Genomic DNA, 19,901 nt, shown 5'->3' on the forward strand with positions numbered 1-19,901 from the left:
ATTATTATCAATTAATAATAATAACTCTTATATGCCGCAAGAGCAATCGATGATCAAAGAGACTCGTACAAAAATAATTTTTATTTTCCAATTTTCCATTCTCAAATCGATTTTTAATATCGTGCAAATTTTTTAATGAAATCATAGTTTATTTGTACAAAACTGCATTTCATTTGGTGAATCTTTCTAATGTTAAATTGATTAATTATTAATTGTTGAAAAACAAAATAGTTCATTTTTAATTAATGAATCATTATTTATTAGTTAATGAATAATTAATTATTAATAGATGATAATTTGGCAGTAGAATAATTATTTACTAATAAATAATTATTGAGCAATCGAATAATTATTAACAAATAATTATTTAGCTATTAAATAATTATTTATTAATAAACAATTATTTAGCAATCGAATAATTATTTATTAATAAATAATTATTTAACAAACGAATAATTATTTATTAATAAATAATTATTTAGCAATAGAAATATTTGTTATTAAATATTCATTTGTCAATAGAAATTTTTAATATTAAATAATTATTTGACAATAGAATAATTATTTATTAATTAATAATTATTTAGCAATAGAATTATTTATTATTAAATAATTATTCAGAAATACAAAAATGATGTTGTTAATTAACAATTAGCATAAAATGAAAATAGAGAAAAATGTTGTACTCAATTTATAATTAATTAATTAATAATAAAATTAAAAAAGAAATTATTCAACTTAATGTATAATTAATTAATATTAAATTTAAAAAAAGGAATTATTGTACTTAATTGATAATTAATTAATTAATTAATATTAAATTGAGAGAGAAATTAATGTTCAATCAACTCAAATTATCAATTATTTAGTTAATAATTAATTAATTAATGTTAAATTAGTTAAGAAATTGTGTTTTAAATTTGATAGTTAATTAATTAATATTTAATTATTAGAGAGAAATTATTATTCCAAGTCAAATTAAGACTAAATTAATAGTAAATGAATTTTGTATTAATTTTTAATGCTGAATTATTAACTAACTAGTTCATTGATATAATAAATTTAGCATTAAATTTTCTATACAGAAAAAAAATTATACGAAAGATTTCATTTTCGCTTTGAAAATTTTTGTAATTCTTTATAGAAAAATATAATTTTCTGGCAAATTTAAATGCCTTGAAAACAAATTGGTTAACAAACTTAAGTTTTTTGTCAAATATAATTTTTTTTTACTAAAAATTTAAATGTTTTGCAAAATATATTTTTGTGACACAAAATTTAAATGTTTTGTAAAATAGAATTTTTTGTTGACAAAATTTTTAAATATTTCGTAAAATAGAATTTTTTGTTGACAAAATATTTAAATGTTTTTGAAAAATATTGTTTTGCAAAATTTAATTTTTGACAAAAAATTTAAATGTTTTGCAAAATATATTTTCTTTGACAAAAAATTTATGTTTTATAAAATTTAATCTTTTTGACAAAACAATTAAATGTTTTGTAAAATAGAATTTATTTTTTGTTGAGAAAATATTTAAGTATTTTGTAAAATTAGAATTTTTTTTATTTTGTAAAATCTAATTTTTTATAAATCTAATTATTTTTCACATAAAATTAAAATATTTTGTAAAATATAATTATTTTTCAAAAAAATTCAAATGTTTTTGAAAAATATTGTTTTGCAAAATTTAATTTTTGAAAAACAATTTAAAAGTTTTGGAAAATACATTTTTTGTAAAATAGAATTTTTTGTTGACAAAAAATTGAAATGTTTTATAAAATAGAATTTTTTGGTGACAAAAAATTGAAATTTTTTGGCAAAATATAATTATTTTTCACAAAAAATTGATATATTTTGTAAAATCTAATTATTTTTCACAAAAAATTGAAATATTTTGTAAAACAATTTAAAATTTTTGCAATTTATGTTTTGTAAAATTTAATTTTTTTTGACAAAAAATTAAAATGTTTTATGAAATAGAATTTTTTGTTGACAAAAAATTGAAATGTTTTAAAAAATTGATATATTTTGTAAAATCTAATTATTTTTCACAAAAAATTGAAATATTTTATAAAATCTAATTATTTTTTACAAAGAATTGAAAAATTTTTGTAAAACATTGTTTTGCAAAATTCAATTTTTGCCAAAAATTTTAATGTTTTGTAAAATCATAAAAAATTGAAATATTTTGTAAAATAGAATTTTTTGTTGAGAAAAAATTAAAATATTTTGTAAAATAGAATTTTTTTGACAAAATATTGAAATATTTTATAAAATAGAATTTTTTGTTGACAAAAAATTGAAATATTTTGAAAAATGTAATTAGGTTTTGTAAAAAAATTTCAAATACTCGTGAAAAATATTGTTTTGCAAAATTTAATTTTTGACAAAAAATTGTAATTTTTTGTAAAATAGAATTTTTTATCACGAAAAAAATGAAATGTTTTGTAAAATAGAATTTTTTTTTTCACAAAAAACTGAAATATATTGAAAAATATAATTTTGTTTTTCAAAAAATATTTGAATTGTTCGAAAAATATAATTGTTTTTCATCAAAAAATTTTATTTGAAAAATATTAACTTGTTTTTCACAAAAAATGTTTTTGAACAATTTTTTTTTTACGTTAGAAATTATTTTTCTTTAAATAATGAACATTTTGTCGAATTAAAAATAGCAATTTTTATAAAAATAATCAAAAGGAAAAAAAACTAATAGACATGAGTCTTTCTGGGAAAGAATTTTCCGTTTCCCTTTTAAAATTCAGTCAATTTTGTTTTTTTGTTTTCTTTTTCTCAATGAAAAAACGCCTCGCTGCCGGCCAGTGCATTTTGTTTTTTTTTTTTTTTGCAATATTTATTAATGTAAATCACACATTGACAAGATTTTTTATATTATATAAATAATCGCAGGTCAATATTGAGAGAATCTGAAAGAGTCTAATTTTTATTATTGTGATACTAAAAAATGGGGTTCGTTCGTAAAATTTCGTCGATTTAAATATTGAAATGAAACAAAAAGAAAAAAAATACATAAAAATATTTTATTTGTTGTTTTGAAAAGAAAATCCAATATCGAGTTATTATTATAATTTTACCTGTAAATTAACTGTAATAATCTAATTTTTATTCAAATTATTTATTCAAATAATTTTATTATCTTAAATAGGAAGAAAAATTAAAATATACGATACGAGCAGAATTAATCAAATTTACTCGTTTTTGAAATACGGGTTAAAACAAATTTGTGTAAGAAATTATTTATTTAATCAATAATATGTCTTTTTATTTTTTTATTTGAATTTTATTTTTGAATTTTAATTTATTATTTAATTATATTTTTTTAAATTTTCATTTATTATTTAATTATATTTTTTATTTTATTTTTGTTAAGCAAAAAGAACTCGAATATGGAAAAATGGTGCAATACATAAAATTAAATTGAAAATTCGATTTTTATTTTGCGCGCGAGCCCCAAAAGAAAATATTACCAGTTATTGTAATATTTACCTGCATAAATCGAGTATTTATTTCTTGACTGTTTATATATATACAGAAAAATATATGAAACAAATATATCATGAATTTTTAGATTGTCTAGTAATTAAGAATTGAATCTCGAAACTCTCCGCTTTCAAAAAATGTAATTGCAAACAGAAAAAAATTTTTTTCTTTGAAACGGAGTGTATCGCATTTAAGAATGATCCAGGTCTGGTAATTTGAAAAAAAAATACTCAAAAAACATCGTTTTTTTTAGAAAATTTTCCACCCAATTCTTTCTTTACTTTGAGCGTGAAGAAAAAGTGAAAAAAAATAATTGTTGCATATAATAAACAAATATATATATATATTTGTCTATTATATTCCGGATATTGTAATATCAAATTGTGTATTAACGCTAATGTACCTTCGCTTCGAGAATAAAAAAAAAATTAATAATTACTGTTGTAATCTATAGACGTTTTCGTCCATCGATAAAAGAGGATTTCAAAGGTATAAAATAAATATTATAATAAGTCTCGCTTTTGATGTTTTTTGAATGAAGAGGGGAAAGAGAAATTAAATTAAAGCGCATATAAAAACAAAGTATTATAATAAAATTAGAAACTCATTTTCACTTATAGCGGATTATTCTCATATAATAATAAAATAGAAAATCAGTATTATTTTTATTACACACTTTTTATTTTTGAAAGAAAAGAATTCAAAAAATGGAAAAATGTGTACAGTATGGAAAAAAACAGCCTAAATACGTAAATAATTGTTCCCCTTGTACAAAAATAGTTGAATCTTCTTTATTTGGTGAATATATTTTTTATCAAATATTAAATTAGTATTTTTCCTCCTAAGTGAAAATGAGTTGAAAATAAATGCCGAAAATCGAATATGTATTTTTTAGAGTGCAATTTTCAATAACGCACACTTTTCGTAATATTCGAGGTATTTGGGAGAAAAATAAAAATTTGTACTTATTTTTCCCAAAAAGACGCGACACCGTTACTTATTCTTTTTTTTATACAAATGAATATTTATTCAAATTCTTTTAATAATGGTGTCAAAAATTTTCACAGAGATTTTCTGGAATTGATTGTGTATTTTTCTTTGTGCGCATATAAAGAAAATGTGCTTAACGTTCTAGTACCTGAGAATTATTTTCTACTTTACTGAATTGCATTTTTTTTTTCTCTTTTTTGTAATCTCAGAGTGCTTAAGGGACGGTTTGCATCCGCCTATTTCGGCACTTGCCACAATTTATAAATTAATCTATATTATTAAATAAATAAATAAAAATATATAGAAGAGCAGAAAAAAAATAATAAAACGCAAGTGCGATGGATATAAAATTTTTGTATAATTTTATATTTATCGTGCGCTCAAATGAATTTTGAAGAAATTATTATTATTGAAACACAAAAAAAGAAATTTAAATATACGGAAAAAAATGTTATTTAAAAGAAAAAAAAATAAATAAATAAGAGAATGTCTGCATCTACGTGAATGTAGCGTTTAGATAGATAATGTACCTATTACTATTTACTATAAAACATAAAAAGTACGCTAATTACCTTGTGAACTGTCTGTATTTATTATTTTACTATTTTCAATTATAAAATAGTAAATTTTTGACTATGCGGAGGAAGGAGTGTTTTTTAGTTTTTATTTTTCGATTTTTGGATAAATTCAGACAGACACTGGTACTTTAGTAAACACTGTTATTTGTCTGATTATCGTGTAAAGAATAATGAATAAAAAAAAACAAATGGTATATATATATATATACATAAATTTTATGTATTGTTTTCATAGTCCCAAAGTTTTCGTAAATTTTATTTTTATTTAATTTTATGTACGAAATAAATTTGTCAAATCTATTTTTAATTTTTCATTTTATAATTATTTTCGCAATTAAATTGCTTAAAAAGTTTATCGACAAAAAATAAACTTTGTTGAATTAAGTCGAATTTTTTTAATCTTAATTTGTTCAAATTATATAATTGATTAACATTTAAAATTCATTCAAATTTCCATTTAAATAAAAATTTGTATATAAATGTTTGAATAATTGTAATAGGTATTTATTGACGAAGACATTTAATTGATTATTACAATTATTGAATAAAAAACTTTAATCGACGTTATAATTTAAAATTCAAAAATATTTATAATTATTTAAATTTCAATTTATTCTAATTTTAGTATAAATGAAAACTCAATCAATTTTAAAAATAGAAACTTTCAATATTTCAATCTATTTGAAGATAAATCGATTCAAATTTTTCGAATTTTTATTTTTTCAAATTTCAAACGATTTCATTTTCAAAATTGATTCAAATTTCAATTTAAACAAAAATTAAAAAATTATTAAACGAAAATTCAATTGTTTTTAATTGATTTTAATTTCATTTTCAAAAACTTGCAACTAAACCGATTCAATTCTTTTGTAATTTCAAATAAATAAATAAATTGATTTAAATTCTTAAGATTAAGAAAATTTCAAGTAATTGATAATATTTTTATACTATTGAGTTATATTATAAAATCTTTTTTTAAATCCATAAGGAGTGAGAAAAATACTTAAAATAAATAAACTTAATAAAAGAAAATATGTAATTGAAAAAAAAGAATGGTAGAAATAAATACCTTGAGACTTGTTTCGTGTTTCGCTCATTTTTTTTTTTTTTTATTGAAACGGAATTTAGGAATTTGGAGGGAAATTCGATAATTAACGATACGATTTTTGATAGCGTGCTCTTGCACCTGGACCACCAAATTTCTTTGGCTCGCAACGCCTTGGATCGGCGACGAGAAGAGTCCGATCGTACTGAATTAAAATATCCTTTACTTCCTTTTTACTGGCCTCATCAACATCTGTTAAAAAAAAATTTATTAGAAAATTTTATCAGGATGCGACAGTTTCCGTTTTTGTTCCAATAGTCGTGCATTTTTTAACATATCTTTTATAATAATGTAAATCAATTTTTGTCTAAAAAAAATTTTGTTTAATAGTCTAATATTGTTGTCTTAGAATAATTATAATTCACAGTATTTTAAACATTATCAAAAATTAATTAATCTAAATAATTTTAATAAACAAATAAAATAAAGTATTTAAAATTGAATTATTATTTAGAAAATTAATACATGATTAAAGAAAAACAATACGACATTTTTGATAAGTTAAATAAAATACTAATTCTTGATTAAATTAAAGAAAAACTATATTTTTGTTAGCTCGAAAAATATTTGGAAAATAGTAGGTAATTTTTTTGAATACTAAAATTAAGTAGAAAAGTAAGAAAATGAAAGAAAAGAAATTGCAGAGAAATATAAAAATTTAGATTATAAATAGACTATAAATTTATATACATGTAAATATAGTAGAAAAATTGAAATGAAAAAAATTTTACAAACATTTCTGATAGTAGGAAACGAGTGCTTTGGAAATCGCCTGTCTGATTGCATAAATCTGAGCGACATGACCACCGCCATTTACTCTCACTCTAATATCAACTCCTGCAAATTTTTCCTGCGAAGAAGAATTTTTTTAAATTTCTCAATCAAAGATTATGTGAAATATTTAAGAGAATTTAATTTATTATTTAAAAATTTACTTTCTATAAATTAAAAATCGTGTTTTAAAAATAATGATTAATTCATTTGAAATCACAAAAATTAAAGTTCTAACTAATAAATAATGGGATCAATAAAAAATAAATAAATAAAAATATTTACCTTGCCAAGAAGTAAAATTGGTTCTTGAAGTTTGTACTGTAGAACACGAGGTTCTACCAATTCAAGAGGACGACCATTTACTTTTAAAATCCCACGTCCTCTTTTGCAATAAGCTACTGCAGTTGCGCTTTTCTAAAAAAAAATTAATATATTTTAGAAACAAACGAATAAATAAAACAAACGATTAATTCGAATTTAAAATTTCATTAATTTTAAAATTGAAAATATTTAAAAAGTTAGGAAACAAAAACGTAAACAACAGTTAACTTCAAAACTGCAAACAGATTACAGGAATATAACGATTGATAACGATTATTATAGTTAATTTTCGATAATTTATTTACACTTTAAAAGTAGAATAAAAAAATTTCCTTATGAACTGCATAAAAACCTGTCACATTGAATTTTACTTTTACAAATGAAACATTTTATTGGTTTTTTTTAAAATAGGTAAGTACATCTTCATTTACCCATCAAAATAAAACAAAAATATAAAATAGTTTATTTGTTTTTTTGTTATAAAAAATTAGACTTAAATAATTGTTGACACTTTCAAAGTTTCGCGTTTCAAGCATGGAAAACCTAACCTCAAAAACGTAAAGTTACTTACTTTGCGTCCGAAGACTTGAACGGAATGGATCGGTTCCCTTTGTTTCTGAAAAAAATAATCACTCGACAATTAATACAATTTACACGCTTTATAAATAATCCTACAAAATACTTAAACTTTCGCAAATCATTTACCTTTTGACTTTTCTCCATTTTTTCCATTTTGGAATTTGGATCAGAAAGAAATAAATTGAAGTTAGCCACGAGTAACAGTTTTTCGATTATCGCAATATTCGATTTATCGATGGAGCTGTTCTGACGTGTTACTGTATTCAGTTTGAACAGTTTGATTATGCATTGTGTGAAATATATTTATTTATTATTGCACAATATTACATTATTTCGGTGATACGCATTAATTAAAATTTGTTTGGTGTAATATTAATTATTTAACTAAAAATGGTAAGTTATTGACAGTTTAAATGTTATTAAATATTGAGAAAAATACTTTTTTTTAACTATTAAAATAATTCTAACCTCAACATCATAAATTATAGGCTCAAAATTTTCCCGGAGATATTCCAAATTCTTCTAAGGTACAAAATTCATTAAATTTATTGCGATTTCAATAATAATTTCATCTCATTCTTTCTCCATGACTCGTAAAACGAAAGTCTGTAAATTTGTTTCAAAAACATTTTTTGAGGTTATGTTTTCGCAATATTTTCTTTACTTGCGCAAATGGCACAAATTGTAAAAAATAGTTGCATTTACTTCAATAATTTAGAAATACTGCTGTAGATTATTTTATTATTATTCAATTATCCTTTTTTTAAGATTTCGTCACTTAAATATATTTTTTAAGAAAAGTTTCTTCTTCGCCACTTTTGTGATTGCAATTCTTTTTGTTGACTACATGCAATAATTGTATATTAAGTGAAAAAAATGACAAATTGTTATGAATATTTAATTATAAGTGAAAATTAATATTAAAATACTACAATTTTTAGTAATTTGATTTCATTTAAAATAGTAAATTGAAATTTTTTCTAATATTTCATTATCTTCGTAAAGGTAAAATTCTGATTTCTCTATTCAGACAATTGTTGAAAAAAATTTATAATTTATTTACAGAGTAGTATTATTGCTGCCGGATTGGGTCTTGCGGTTGTTGGATTCACCGGTCGTTATATTTTAAGACGAATGCCACAATTGTCACAAAAAATGACTGAGGCTATGAATGCTTTACCCAAAATTGATGCACAGGTGAGATTTATTTTGTAAATTAAGTTATGTACTTTGTAAATTAAGTCAAAAAATTTTTTTTTTCTTTGAAACATTTATTTTATTGACAATAAAATTATTTTTCTTTCCATTTTTTGAACAATTGAGTTCAGAAATCAGGGAAATACAAAATTAATTTTTTTGTGACAACACTAAATTAAATAAACGACTTTTTCGACAAAAATAAATAATTCATAGAATAATTATTTTTAAATATTGCAACTGTACCTCTTTATTGAGTTTTTGAAATTGAGGTTAAATTTTCTTACTCCACTTATTTTATTATTTACAAATTAACTGTCAAACTTTTGACAACAATTCGAAATATTAAAACAAAAAATTGGAATAAAACAACACTAAGTTCACGTGAAAACAGATTATGTCGATTTTTTTTTAATATAATTTTTTGCAGAAGTTAACATATTTTTCTAAAGATTTATGTAATGAATTTAATGAATAATGTAATAAATTTAATTAATTTTTGAATTTTCCTTCTACAGTAAAATTATTTGATTTTCAGACATTGGCAAATAGTAAATATTATAAAGGTGGCTTCGAGCCAAAAATGAATAGAAAAGAAGCGAGTTTAATATTGGGTGTCTCGCCAACAGCATCGAAGTTAAAAATTAAAGATCAATTTAAAAAAGTAATGATAGCAAATCATCCGGATCGAGGCGGTTCACCTTATATTGCTGCAAAAATCAATGAAGCTAAGGATCTTCTAGAAAAATGAATTTTGTTATTCCAATTGATCGTCGAATTTAGGTAATGTCCTTATTTTTTTTTTGTTTTACCCCATTGAAATTTTTATTGTGACAAAAGTTACAGATTTTAAAGAAATCATTGAAAATTACTTGTAAATAATCTATAAAGTACATTTTAAGTAAAACGACTTGATCTTTTCTTTCCCAAATAAAAAAAGGGAGATTAGATTCTAAAAGCGCCTCTACTCAGAGAAGAAAAATACGCATTTTTCAATTTTTATAGAGTATTTTATTTATAGATTCAAAAATTGTTTCTAGGAAACGAATATAATATTCAAATATTGAGCCTGCTCATTAATTAACAGTCTTTAATACTGAAAAATATATCGCGTTCGAAAAATTTTTTACTAATTAACACATTTTATTTTTTAATCTAGAAAATTTCAGATTTAGGTGATTTGTAATTTTTTTCAAAAATTGACAATTTTTTTCTGTTTGAAATTGAAGCGAAGATTTTTGATAATTCAAAATATAAATTCTTTTAAAGGGGATTTTTTAAAGTGAAAGCTTTTTTTTAAATATTCACATAAATCTGAAATATACATTTTATACATTTTATTTCACGCAAATTTAACAGTTTTCTTATTTTAAAACTAGAGTAATGATAAAATCAGTGTTTCTAGAAAAAAAAACTAAACACACAGGTAATTTCAGTTTTTGTTCAATTTATAAAAGCAGAGTAAAAATCTAAAAGAAAAGGAAATAAAATTCCTTCTGAATAATTACAATCTTCAGGTAAAATACTGTAGAGAAAATTTTACAAAACAAATGGAAGAGATTTATTTCTAATTCTATTTTGATAAAAAATATTTTGTTTAAAAGATTAAATCAGTTAAAATTATAACTTTTGTAAAATTTTCATATTTCAACAGAAAACTTGAAATATTACACTCACAACAAATTAATTACTTTTTGAAACCCCAATCCTATTTTTTAGCCCAAAAAAAAACCCAAAAACAAAACCTATTTTAATTTATTCTATGGCTCCCTTTTTTCGTCAGTTTCTTTTTAATTCCACTCCGATTAGTGACAATGAATATTATTAAAAATTGTAATCGTCATTTCATGAAAATTGACGAAAGATTCAGCTAAATAGTGGATTCATTTTTCTTTTACGTATATAGTAATTGACTCCTCTTTTTTTCTTTACAAAAAAAAAGTATACAGTATAATATTTTAGGCAAAGCTGCACCAATTTGATTTTTTTTAATATTGTCCATTTGAACAATATTAAAAAAATATATTAAAATTTTTATGTGTAAATACACGAACAATGACTAGATATGATAAAAACATGATTCGGTGGATTTGTAGATTTTTTTTATACAAATATTATCTACTTAATCTCGCTTTTTTGAGAACGATTCGCCTTTCGGTGGTTCTTGTTCTTAACTTAGTAATTGCCCTGCGAGGTAGAGATCCAGGCTCCTTGAAAATGCTCTGAAAAATAATTTTTTGAAACTATTATTAATATTTTACTAAGATTTTGAACATTTAAATGAACAAAATTTTTTTCTATCTAAATTGAAATTAAATTTCCATTTTATTGTAGGTACAATAATAATAGGCTATGTACTTATTTTTTAATTAATTTATTGAAAATGAATAAAATCATTAAATTCTTGCAAAGAATTCTATTCAAATTTGGAAAATAACTAAATTCCTTAGAAGAATTTTATTACTTATGAAAATAATTGAATTCTTGAGAAGAATTTTATTAAAATTTTTGAAAATGCTATTTAAATTCTTTTGAAAAATAGAAATTTTTTAAAAGAATTTAATTAAGATTTTCAAAAATTTTAATAAAATTCTTAAAAAATAATTCTTTAAAAGTTTCATTAATAATTTCAATTGAAAATTAAGAAAGTAATTGAATTTTATGAAATATTTCTTACAAGTTTTTAAAATAATTTTGTTAATAATTGAAATTCAACATTTAATTATTGAATTTTATTAAAATTTTTAGAAAATAATTAAATTCTTTCTTAGAATTTTATTAGATTTTTTTTTAAATAATTTAATTCATTTCAAGAAATTTTATTATAATATTAAAAATAATTGAATTCTTTCGAAGAATGGATACTGTTAAAAGTTTAAAAAAAATGTAAGTTGGTAAAAAATATTTTCTATAATTTTTTTTTAATAGTCAAATTCTTAGCAAAAAATTTAATTATTTTCAAAAAAAATTCCACGAAAGAATTCAAATTTTTCTTAATTCGTTATAAAATTTTTCAATAGAATTCAATTTTCTAAAATTTTTTAAAAAATTCAATAATTTAAATGTTTAATTTCAATTATTAAGAAACACGATTATTTTAAAAACTTGATAGAAATTGTTCATAAAATTTAATTCTTTTCAAAAATTTTAACTAAAATTATTAAGCAAACTCCATTATTTTAAAAAAATTCAAAGAAATTCTTCAAAAAGAAATTAATTAGAATTTTCAAAAATTTTATCAAAATTCTTCGCGAGAATTCAATAATTTTTCTAAATTATAAAATTCTTCGAAGGAATTCTTTTATTATTAATTTTTTTGATAAAATTCTTTGCAACAATTCGATGATTTCCAATACATTAATTTAGATATAATTAAGATAAAGATTTTACTATTAAATTTTATTAAAATTATTAACAAAATCGAATATATTCAAAAAATTAAATTCTTCTAATCAATTCTATTAGAATTTTTGTATTTTAATTAAATTTTCTGAAAAAATTTCTTTAAGTATTTGAAAATAATGTAGTTAATAATGTAGTTAATAATAATAATAATAATAATAATAATAATAATTTTTAAAAATAATTTTAATTGAAAGTTTTGAAAATAATTGAATTTTTTAAAGAATCTTTTTCAATATTTTAAAATAATCGTATCAGTTAATAATTGTAATTGAAAATTTTATTAAAATTGTTTTGAAAATTATTGAATTCCTGAGAAGAATTAGAAAAATAATTTGATTCTTTAATTGCTATGAATTTTATTATTTATAAAAATAATTGAATTTCTGTGAAGAATTTTGTTAAAATTTTTCGAAAATAATTGAATTCTTTCAACAAATTTTATTGTTTTTGAAAATAATTGAATTCTTGTGAAGAATTTTATTAAAATTTTTGAAAATAATAAACAATAGTAATTAATTATGTACTTAGTAAGTGAAATTTTTAATATTTGCATTTGAAATTACTTAAAAATTGAAATTAATATTTGAAAATAAAAAATGTTGTAAATTACATAATAATTTACTAATAAATTAATAAATTTTTAAAAATATTTATTAGCAAAATTTAACTACTTCAAAATATTAAGTTAGAATTTCGTTAATTTAATATTAAAACATTTGAAAAGAAAAAATATTTAAAACATTAGAAATTCAACATTTGCTTTGTTGAAAATGATTTTTTATTAATATTTTTTGATAAAATATAAATTCAAAGTTGTAAAAAAAATATCGACGTTAATTTGAACGTTCAAACTTTAGAGACATTTATTAATTTAATTGTTGATTTTCGAATTAGTTATTAAAAAATTCATAATTCAAAATAAAACTTTATTAAAAAATAAAAAATTGAAACTGAAAAAATATACGCAAATTGGAAAGAGTATAAACAATTAATTTATATTATAATTATTATAGTCTTTTTAGTTTTCAAATATTAACATTTTTCGACTTTTTTTTAGCGAAAAAATTATGGAAAAAAAATTTTGTTATTAAAATTAAATCTATTTTTTAATAGAAAAAAGTGTATATTTCCAAAAGTACCTGCATAAAGTCATGGCAATGTAGGACGATACTGTCTTTTGTAATTTCCTTAAAACAACCGGCTAATACTGCAAAATCTTGACAGGCTAATAAATTCTCTTTATTTCTCTTTATCAATGTTAAGGCGACTCTAAATATAATTTTGCTACCTTCGTAAAACAGGCAGTCCCAAATTCTCAGAGTTGTCTGTAAACAACATTTTTTAATTTTTAGTATAATTTATAATGAATTAATATTATTTAAAATTATTAGGCCGCATTTATTAAAAAAATTATTGCAGAAAACAAATATTTCTTTTTTTAGCAAAAAGCAAATATTATTTATAATAATCCATTCTGAGTTTATTTTGTGAAATAAATTTTAGTTTTTACCTCGATTGGCAGAACTTCGGCAAATAAACAGATGAACCATTTTGTGGCGATCACAGCCCAGGGTAAACCCAAATCAGTAATATGCCGATGCACATCTGGCATTTTAATTCTAAAATTTCATTAGAAACATTTTCCATTAGAGATTTAAATAAATTAAAATTTTAATTATTTAATTTATTTAATTTTAATTTACCTGACTAATTCTTCTAAGACATCAATGTCCGTTAATAAACCGTCCATAGTTGGAGTATAATAATCAGGTAGAATATTTTCGATCAAAGCTTTTAGAAGCCAAAAAGCGGTTTCTTCATTTTTCGTCACTAGAAATAATAATCCTGCTATGTAATTCAGTCCCTAGAAGAGAAAATAGAATTTTTATTCATTTTTTCCTTATCGTAAACTTCATTTTCTTTTCAATTTCAGAAAAAACGGAAATTTAAAAATATTAGATTAATTTTTGGTAGATTTGTTTTTGAAAGGCATTGAAAAGACGGAAACAGGTGTAAATTTATTTAGAGAGATTATTGGGGAATATAAATTAAAAATTTATAGAAAAAAAACTTACTTGGCAGTAACCAACGTCTTTGTTTTGATGAGCAAAAGCGAGTAAAATATTATAAAGTTGAAGTTGATAGGCTTTTGTGTTATTGAAGAAAATGTTGTCGGGAAAAGTTCGAGGAAGATCTGTTCTTATAATTTCCGATATTTCTGAATTATGTGGACCGTCTAACAAATGTTGATATAAACCTGGCGTTGCATTCTTTAATTCTTCGCCTCCACTTACAATCAACCAAATCTGTGAATTTAAATAGTCAATATTAAGTTTATTTGGAAATTCTTATTAATACTAATTAACTCTTCTTACTAATTATAATTCTCTTCTTATTAATTTTAATTATCTAGGCTTCGTACTCGACAATTAATAATAGTAGATATTAAAAATCATTGAATTACGAAAAATTTGTGAAAATAATTGAATCGTTTTAAAGAATTTTATATGTAAAATAAAATTTTTTGAATTTTTTCCAATAACTTTTTTAAAATAATTTTTTTTTATTTCAACTGTTAACAAATTAAAATTATAGTGTAAATTCTCAAGCATGGATAAAAGTATAGCTTTTTGTTTAAAAAATAAAAAAAAGTATCCAAATAGTAGCAAATCGTAAAAAAAGTAGTAAATAGTAGGTTTTACTAGATGAGTCCGAGGCCTGAATTAACTCTTCTTATTAATTAAGAACAAAAAACGTTAATTAAATTGAAAAAAACATTTATTTTACCAATGCTCTGTGTTCGCCAGGAATTCCTTTTCGGACAAATCGTTTTAATGTTGCCGTTCGTCGAAGATGTTTTCCACTTCCAATTATTTCTGCCCATTTTTTAGCTCTCTCCGCTAAAACCTTTAAATATTCCGACATAAAATCTTCATAAGTTTGATAATCAAACTCTGATGGTCTCTCGAATCCATATTCGTCCACATTGCTATTTAAATGAAAAATAAGTAGGTATTTAGTTTATTTTTCATGATTTATCAAGAATATTTATTCTTGATGAAAAACCATTTTTATTCCGTGAATTATTCTTTCTTTGAAAATATAAAATATACGAGTAAAAAAAGTGACAGATGAAAAACGAATTTCAGAGAAAATGAACTTTTACGAAAATTTACAACAATGTTCCATTGAATTGAATAGGTAACAATTAAAATAGTGTCGAGTGGATTAATTTACGAATTAATTTTACCTGAAACATGAAGTGGCCATTCCATAATTTGCGTTAAACTGAATGGAAATAAAAATACAACACAGGTTTAATCAGCTGATTAGAAAATTCCTTCGAGTGATACAAAAAGAATATTCTCGATCTGGACGGAGAAACGAGAGAACCTCGAGAATATTCTCGTCATTCTAAAAAATTTTAGGTTATAATTCTAGTGAATCCAGTGAAGCAATTTTTACATACAATTTTTACGAGTTCAATTTTAATGTAATTTTTATATTTCATTAAATATTCGGTAATTTACCTTGTTTACTAAAGCGACTTTTACATATTTTTATGTATTCAATTCGTAGAAAAGTTTATTTAAATTTGGGAAATTTGGGTAAAAAATTTAAAAATTAAAAGAAAAGGAATTTTAAGTGTTCTACTGTCGGTAAGTGAGAAAACGGTAATTATCAAAATTCCCCAACGGCAAATTTCCCCAAGCGGCGTTTGACCCAATATGCTATAGTGAGTGGTGTTTTCGAGGATGTTATAGAAATCTGTAAAAATGATAAAAAATGTAGTTCTGAGAAGTCCGCGAGATGCCGATATTGTCTCCGTTTGTGTGTTTATAAAATTGACATTGTCGTAGATATTTGGAGAATTCAGAAAATAATATGAGTGGTGATTCAATAAATAAAGTGTTAAATTATTAAAATTAATTAATTAATTAGTATTAACAATCAATGTTATAATTATGTAGTGTTATATATTAAAATTTTGTATAATGAACTGATTAATTAATTAATTAATTATTTAATTGAGAAGTGACGGAGTTATTGCCTGTCTTAATTAATTATGCGAGGATTGAGTGCCAACAGTTCTAACGAAAAAAAATAATGAGAATAATAATGGATACCAATTTTGAGGTTAGTTATTTTGTAAAAACTTATGTTTGATGAACTTAGATATTTTTAAGCTTTGGGAAAAAAAGAAATTTTTTAATACACGATGCTTACACGATTTTCGCCAGGAAATAAAGTGCATTCAGTGGCGGATCCGGGGGGGTCATGGGGGTCATGACCCCCCCCCCCCCCGCGGCGAAAAATTTACATAAAAAAAGGTCAGCTAATTATGGTCGTTGCTCGCCGGATCTATAAATGACCCCCCCCTGGAATAAATTCTGGATCCGCCACTGAGTGCATTTCCACTTTTTAATAATAAATTACCATAATGACATTGCAACAGTTTCTGGAAGGGGAAAAATGTTAAGATGCTTGGAGTTACGTTTGATAGATATAAATAATTAAAAAGTTAAAAAAAAACAATTTTTTTTTTCAATTTTACAATTAGAGCCGATTAGAGCATTATCTACTAAGAAGTACCCAGTGAGAAATTGCCAATAGACTTTAATCGGTCCAATATCGGTCCAATATTGGTTGCCGTGCTGGGCGCCGATTGACTCCCAATATTGGACCAATATGGGCTGATGCTTGGGATGTAACGGCATCGCCAATCATCGGTTGTTAATATTGGTCCAATATTGGCCGAATATTGGCAACCAAGAGAAAAAATTTTTTTAAATAAATTTTTTTTAATTAAATAATAATAAAAAAAAATTAATGTTTATAATTTTTTTGTTTAATTATTTATTTTTAATAATTCATGTAAATAATAAATAATTTATTATTTATAAATTATAATTATTTAAAAATGCAGCAGCTATTAGAAAATAGCATTCTGCAAAAAAAATTCTATCATTGAAAAATCAATGATAGGCGAGAAAAATCCGCGTCTTTAAATAGATTCGCAGATGATAGACAAGAGATATCCGCGTCATTAAACGGATTCGCAGATATACTCTGGTCTCGCGACGAATCTCTCGATACTTATATACACTGGAGTCGCCGTGTCAGTTGCGAGAACGGTTACAGCGTCCCTCTTGCGGCAGAGATAAGAATTGTCACGTTAACTGCTAAATCGCTTTACCGACGGCCTTATTTTACCCGCAGTTTACGTGACAATTCTTATCTCCGCCGAAAGAGGGACGCTGTAACCGTTCTCGCAACTGACACGGCGACTCCAGTGTATATAAGTATCGAGAGATTCGTCGCGAGACCAGAGTATATCTGCGAATCCGTTTAATGACGCGGATATCTCTTGTCTATCATCTGCGAATCTATTTAAAGACGCGGATTTTTCTCGCCTATCATTGATTTTTCAATGATAGAATTTTTTTTGCAGAATGCTATTTTCTAATAGCTGCTGCATTTTTAAATAATTATAATTTATAAATAATAAATTATTTATTATTTACATGAATTATTAAAAATAAATAATTAAACAAATAAATATATTAAACAAAAAAATTATAAACATTAATTTTTTATTATTATTATTTAATTAAAAAAAATTTATTTAAAAAAATTTTTTCTCTTGGTTGCCAATATTCGGCCAATATTGGACCAATATTAACAACCGATGATTGGCGATGCCGTTACATCCCAAGCATCAGCCCATATTGGTCCAATATTGGGAGCCTTTATTGGACCGATGATCGGTCTCTTGGCTCCCAATATTGGACCGATATTGGACCGGTGAGAAATTTCTCACTGGGTAGGAAAAGTAATTTAAAATGTTTTAGGCACGGAATAAAAAAATTTTTCAGCCTGTTAAAATTTATACGTAACTGTCTTAGATAATTTCAAAATTGGTGTTTCAGTAAATTTTCTTTAACAGAAATAGTTTGTGTATCTTATTATTAAATAGGGAAAAAAGAGTTTCTGGGAAGGAACAAAGTTCTATATTGATAGGACAGGCTATATTTTTTTCAAATATGGATTGTACAGAGTTGCTACTAGCAAGTTTAAAAGTGGAATCCAAAAATTGTTAACAGGGAGCAAAGTCGTCCAACAATTTGTTAATAATAATTCCTCAACCTAATAAGTTTGAAGATTAAAAAAATTTAAAACTTTCAATTTATAAAGGACAGGTAACTCTTTTATCTCACGCAAATTATACATTCTTTTTACTACTAGCAACAAACAAATTAAAATCCGGGAGGCATGATTATTCCCCAAATGTCATTTTTCCGAAATGTCATTTTACCGAACTGCACTTTTGCGAATAGTCATTTTTGCGAAAAGCCAATTTTGCGAAATGTCACTTTTGCAAATTGTCATTTTTGCGAAAAGCTATTTTTGCAAATTGTCATTTTTGCGAATGGCCATTTTTACGAATTGTCAATTTTCCGAAAAGTCATTTTTGCGAATTGTCATTTTTATGATTTGCCATTTTTGCGAATTGTCATTTTTGAGAAATGCCATTTTTGCGAATTGTCACTTTTGCGAATCGACATTTTTACGTATTGTCATTTTTGCGAATTCGCAAAAATGACTTTTCGGAAAATTGACAATTCGCAAAAATGACTTTTCGAAAAATTGATAATTCGTAAAAATGGCGTTTCGCAAAAATGACTTTTCGGAAAATTGAAAATTCGTAAAAATGGCGATTCGCAAAAATGGCAATTCGCAAAAATAGTTTTTGGAAAAAGTGACATTTTGCAAAATTGGCTTTTCGGAAAGTTCCAGGTCAAATTTTTAGGTAATTCCAGTGGAATTTTAAATTTAATTTCCACGTCGTAAAATATATATTATATCTTAAAATTTCTAATTGAATTTCTATTGAAGAAAAAAAATGGAAAACAGGAAAAATTTAGAAACTTTTAAAAATTCCAGGCCTTTTCCATGATTTCCCTGATTTCCAGAAGCCTTTTAAAAATTCCATACCATTTCCATGATGTCCAGATTCTGTAGGAACCCTGTCTTCTCTTCTTATAAATGATGTTCGGCAGTGGATCCACTTCTCCCAGCACATCAAAGAAATCAAAGACATTTGGCAGTGGGCCCGCTTCTCCCAGCACATCAAAGACATCGATGATGTTCGGTAGTGGACAACCATCGGCGGGGATTATTATTATTATTATTTATTATTATTTTATATTATAATATTATTAATTTATTATTAATTAATATTATTAATTGGTTAATAATTAATTTATTAATAATTATAAATTAGTTAAATTTTTAATTAATAAAATAATTAATTAAATAATAATAATAATAATAATTAAAGCAAATAATCAGTCGAGCTGTCCAGTTATTAGACATTATTGCAGTGACATCGACACGACAAACTTAGAAATATCATTAAAAAAATTAGACATAAGTTATGTCTAGCAAA

At 23.1% G+C, this 19,901-nt stretch overlaps 3 protein-coding genes across 4 annotated transcripts; 1 reads left to right on the top strand and 2 right to left on the bottom strand.

The window, feature by feature from the left end:
* Positions 1-6,150: 6,150 nt before the first annotated feature.
* On the bottom strand, positions 6,151-8,086 carry LOC122500370 (40S ribosomal protein S16). The gene is made up of 5 exons (XM_043609275.1): positions 7,976-8,086; positions 7,842-7,886; positions 7,232-7,363; positions 6,911-7,025; positions 6,151-6,367 (listed from the first exon to the last, which is right to left on the bottom strand). Exons 1-5 carry the CDS (start codon positions 8,000-8,002, stop codon positions 6,222-6,224), a joined length of 465 nt encoding a protein of 154 aa, XP_043465210.1. The 5' UTR covers positions 8,003-8,086; the 3' UTR covers positions 6,151-6,221.
* Positions 8,087-8,098: 12 nt separating this feature from the next.
* On the top strand, positions 8,099-9,953 carry LOC122500372 (mitochondrial import inner membrane translocase subunit TIM14). 2 transcript variants are annotated; one of them, XM_043609276.1, is made up of 4 exons: positions 8,111-8,242; positions 8,338-8,376; positions 8,915-9,046; positions 9,585-9,953. In XM_043609276.1, the coding sequence occupies exons 1-4, from the start codon at positions 8,240-8,242 to the stop codon at positions 9,795-9,797; spliced, it is 387 nt and encodes a 128-aa protein (XP_043465211.1). In that variant the 5' UTR covers positions 8,111-8,239; the 3' UTR covers positions 9,798-9,953. The 2 variants fall into 2 exon arrangements, with proteins under 2 accessions (XP_043465212.1, XP_043465211.1); XM_043609277.1 differs by lacking the exon at positions 8,338-8,376 and having other exon boundaries at positions 8,099-8,242.
* A 716-nt stretch (positions 9,954-10,669) lies between these two features.
* LOC122500374 (growth hormone-regulated TBC protein 1-A) lies at positions 10,670-15,868 on the bottom strand. Its single transcript, XM_043609279.1, has 7 exons — positions 15,702-15,868; positions 15,239-15,440; positions 14,527-14,757; positions 14,155-14,315; positions 13,962-14,070; positions 13,591-13,776; positions 10,670-11,268 (listed from the first exon to the last, which is right to left on the bottom strand). Exons 1-7 carry the CDS (start codon positions 15,719-15,721, stop codon positions 11,161-11,163), a joined length of 1,017 nt encoding a protein of 338 aa, XP_043465214.1. The 5' UTR covers positions 15,722-15,868; the 3' UTR covers positions 10,670-11,160.
* Positions 15,869-19,901: the final 4,033 nt, after the last annotated feature.

This window comes from Leptopilina heterotoma, unplaced genomic scaffold, assembly GCF_015476425.1.
Source record: "Leptopilina heterotoma isolate Lh14 unplaced genomic scaffold, ASM1547642v1 Lhet_183, whole genome shotgun sequence".
In the NCBI taxonomy this organism is placed as follows: Eukaryota; Metazoa; Arthropoda; class Insecta; order Hymenoptera; family Figitidae; genus Leptopilina; species Leptopilina heterotoma.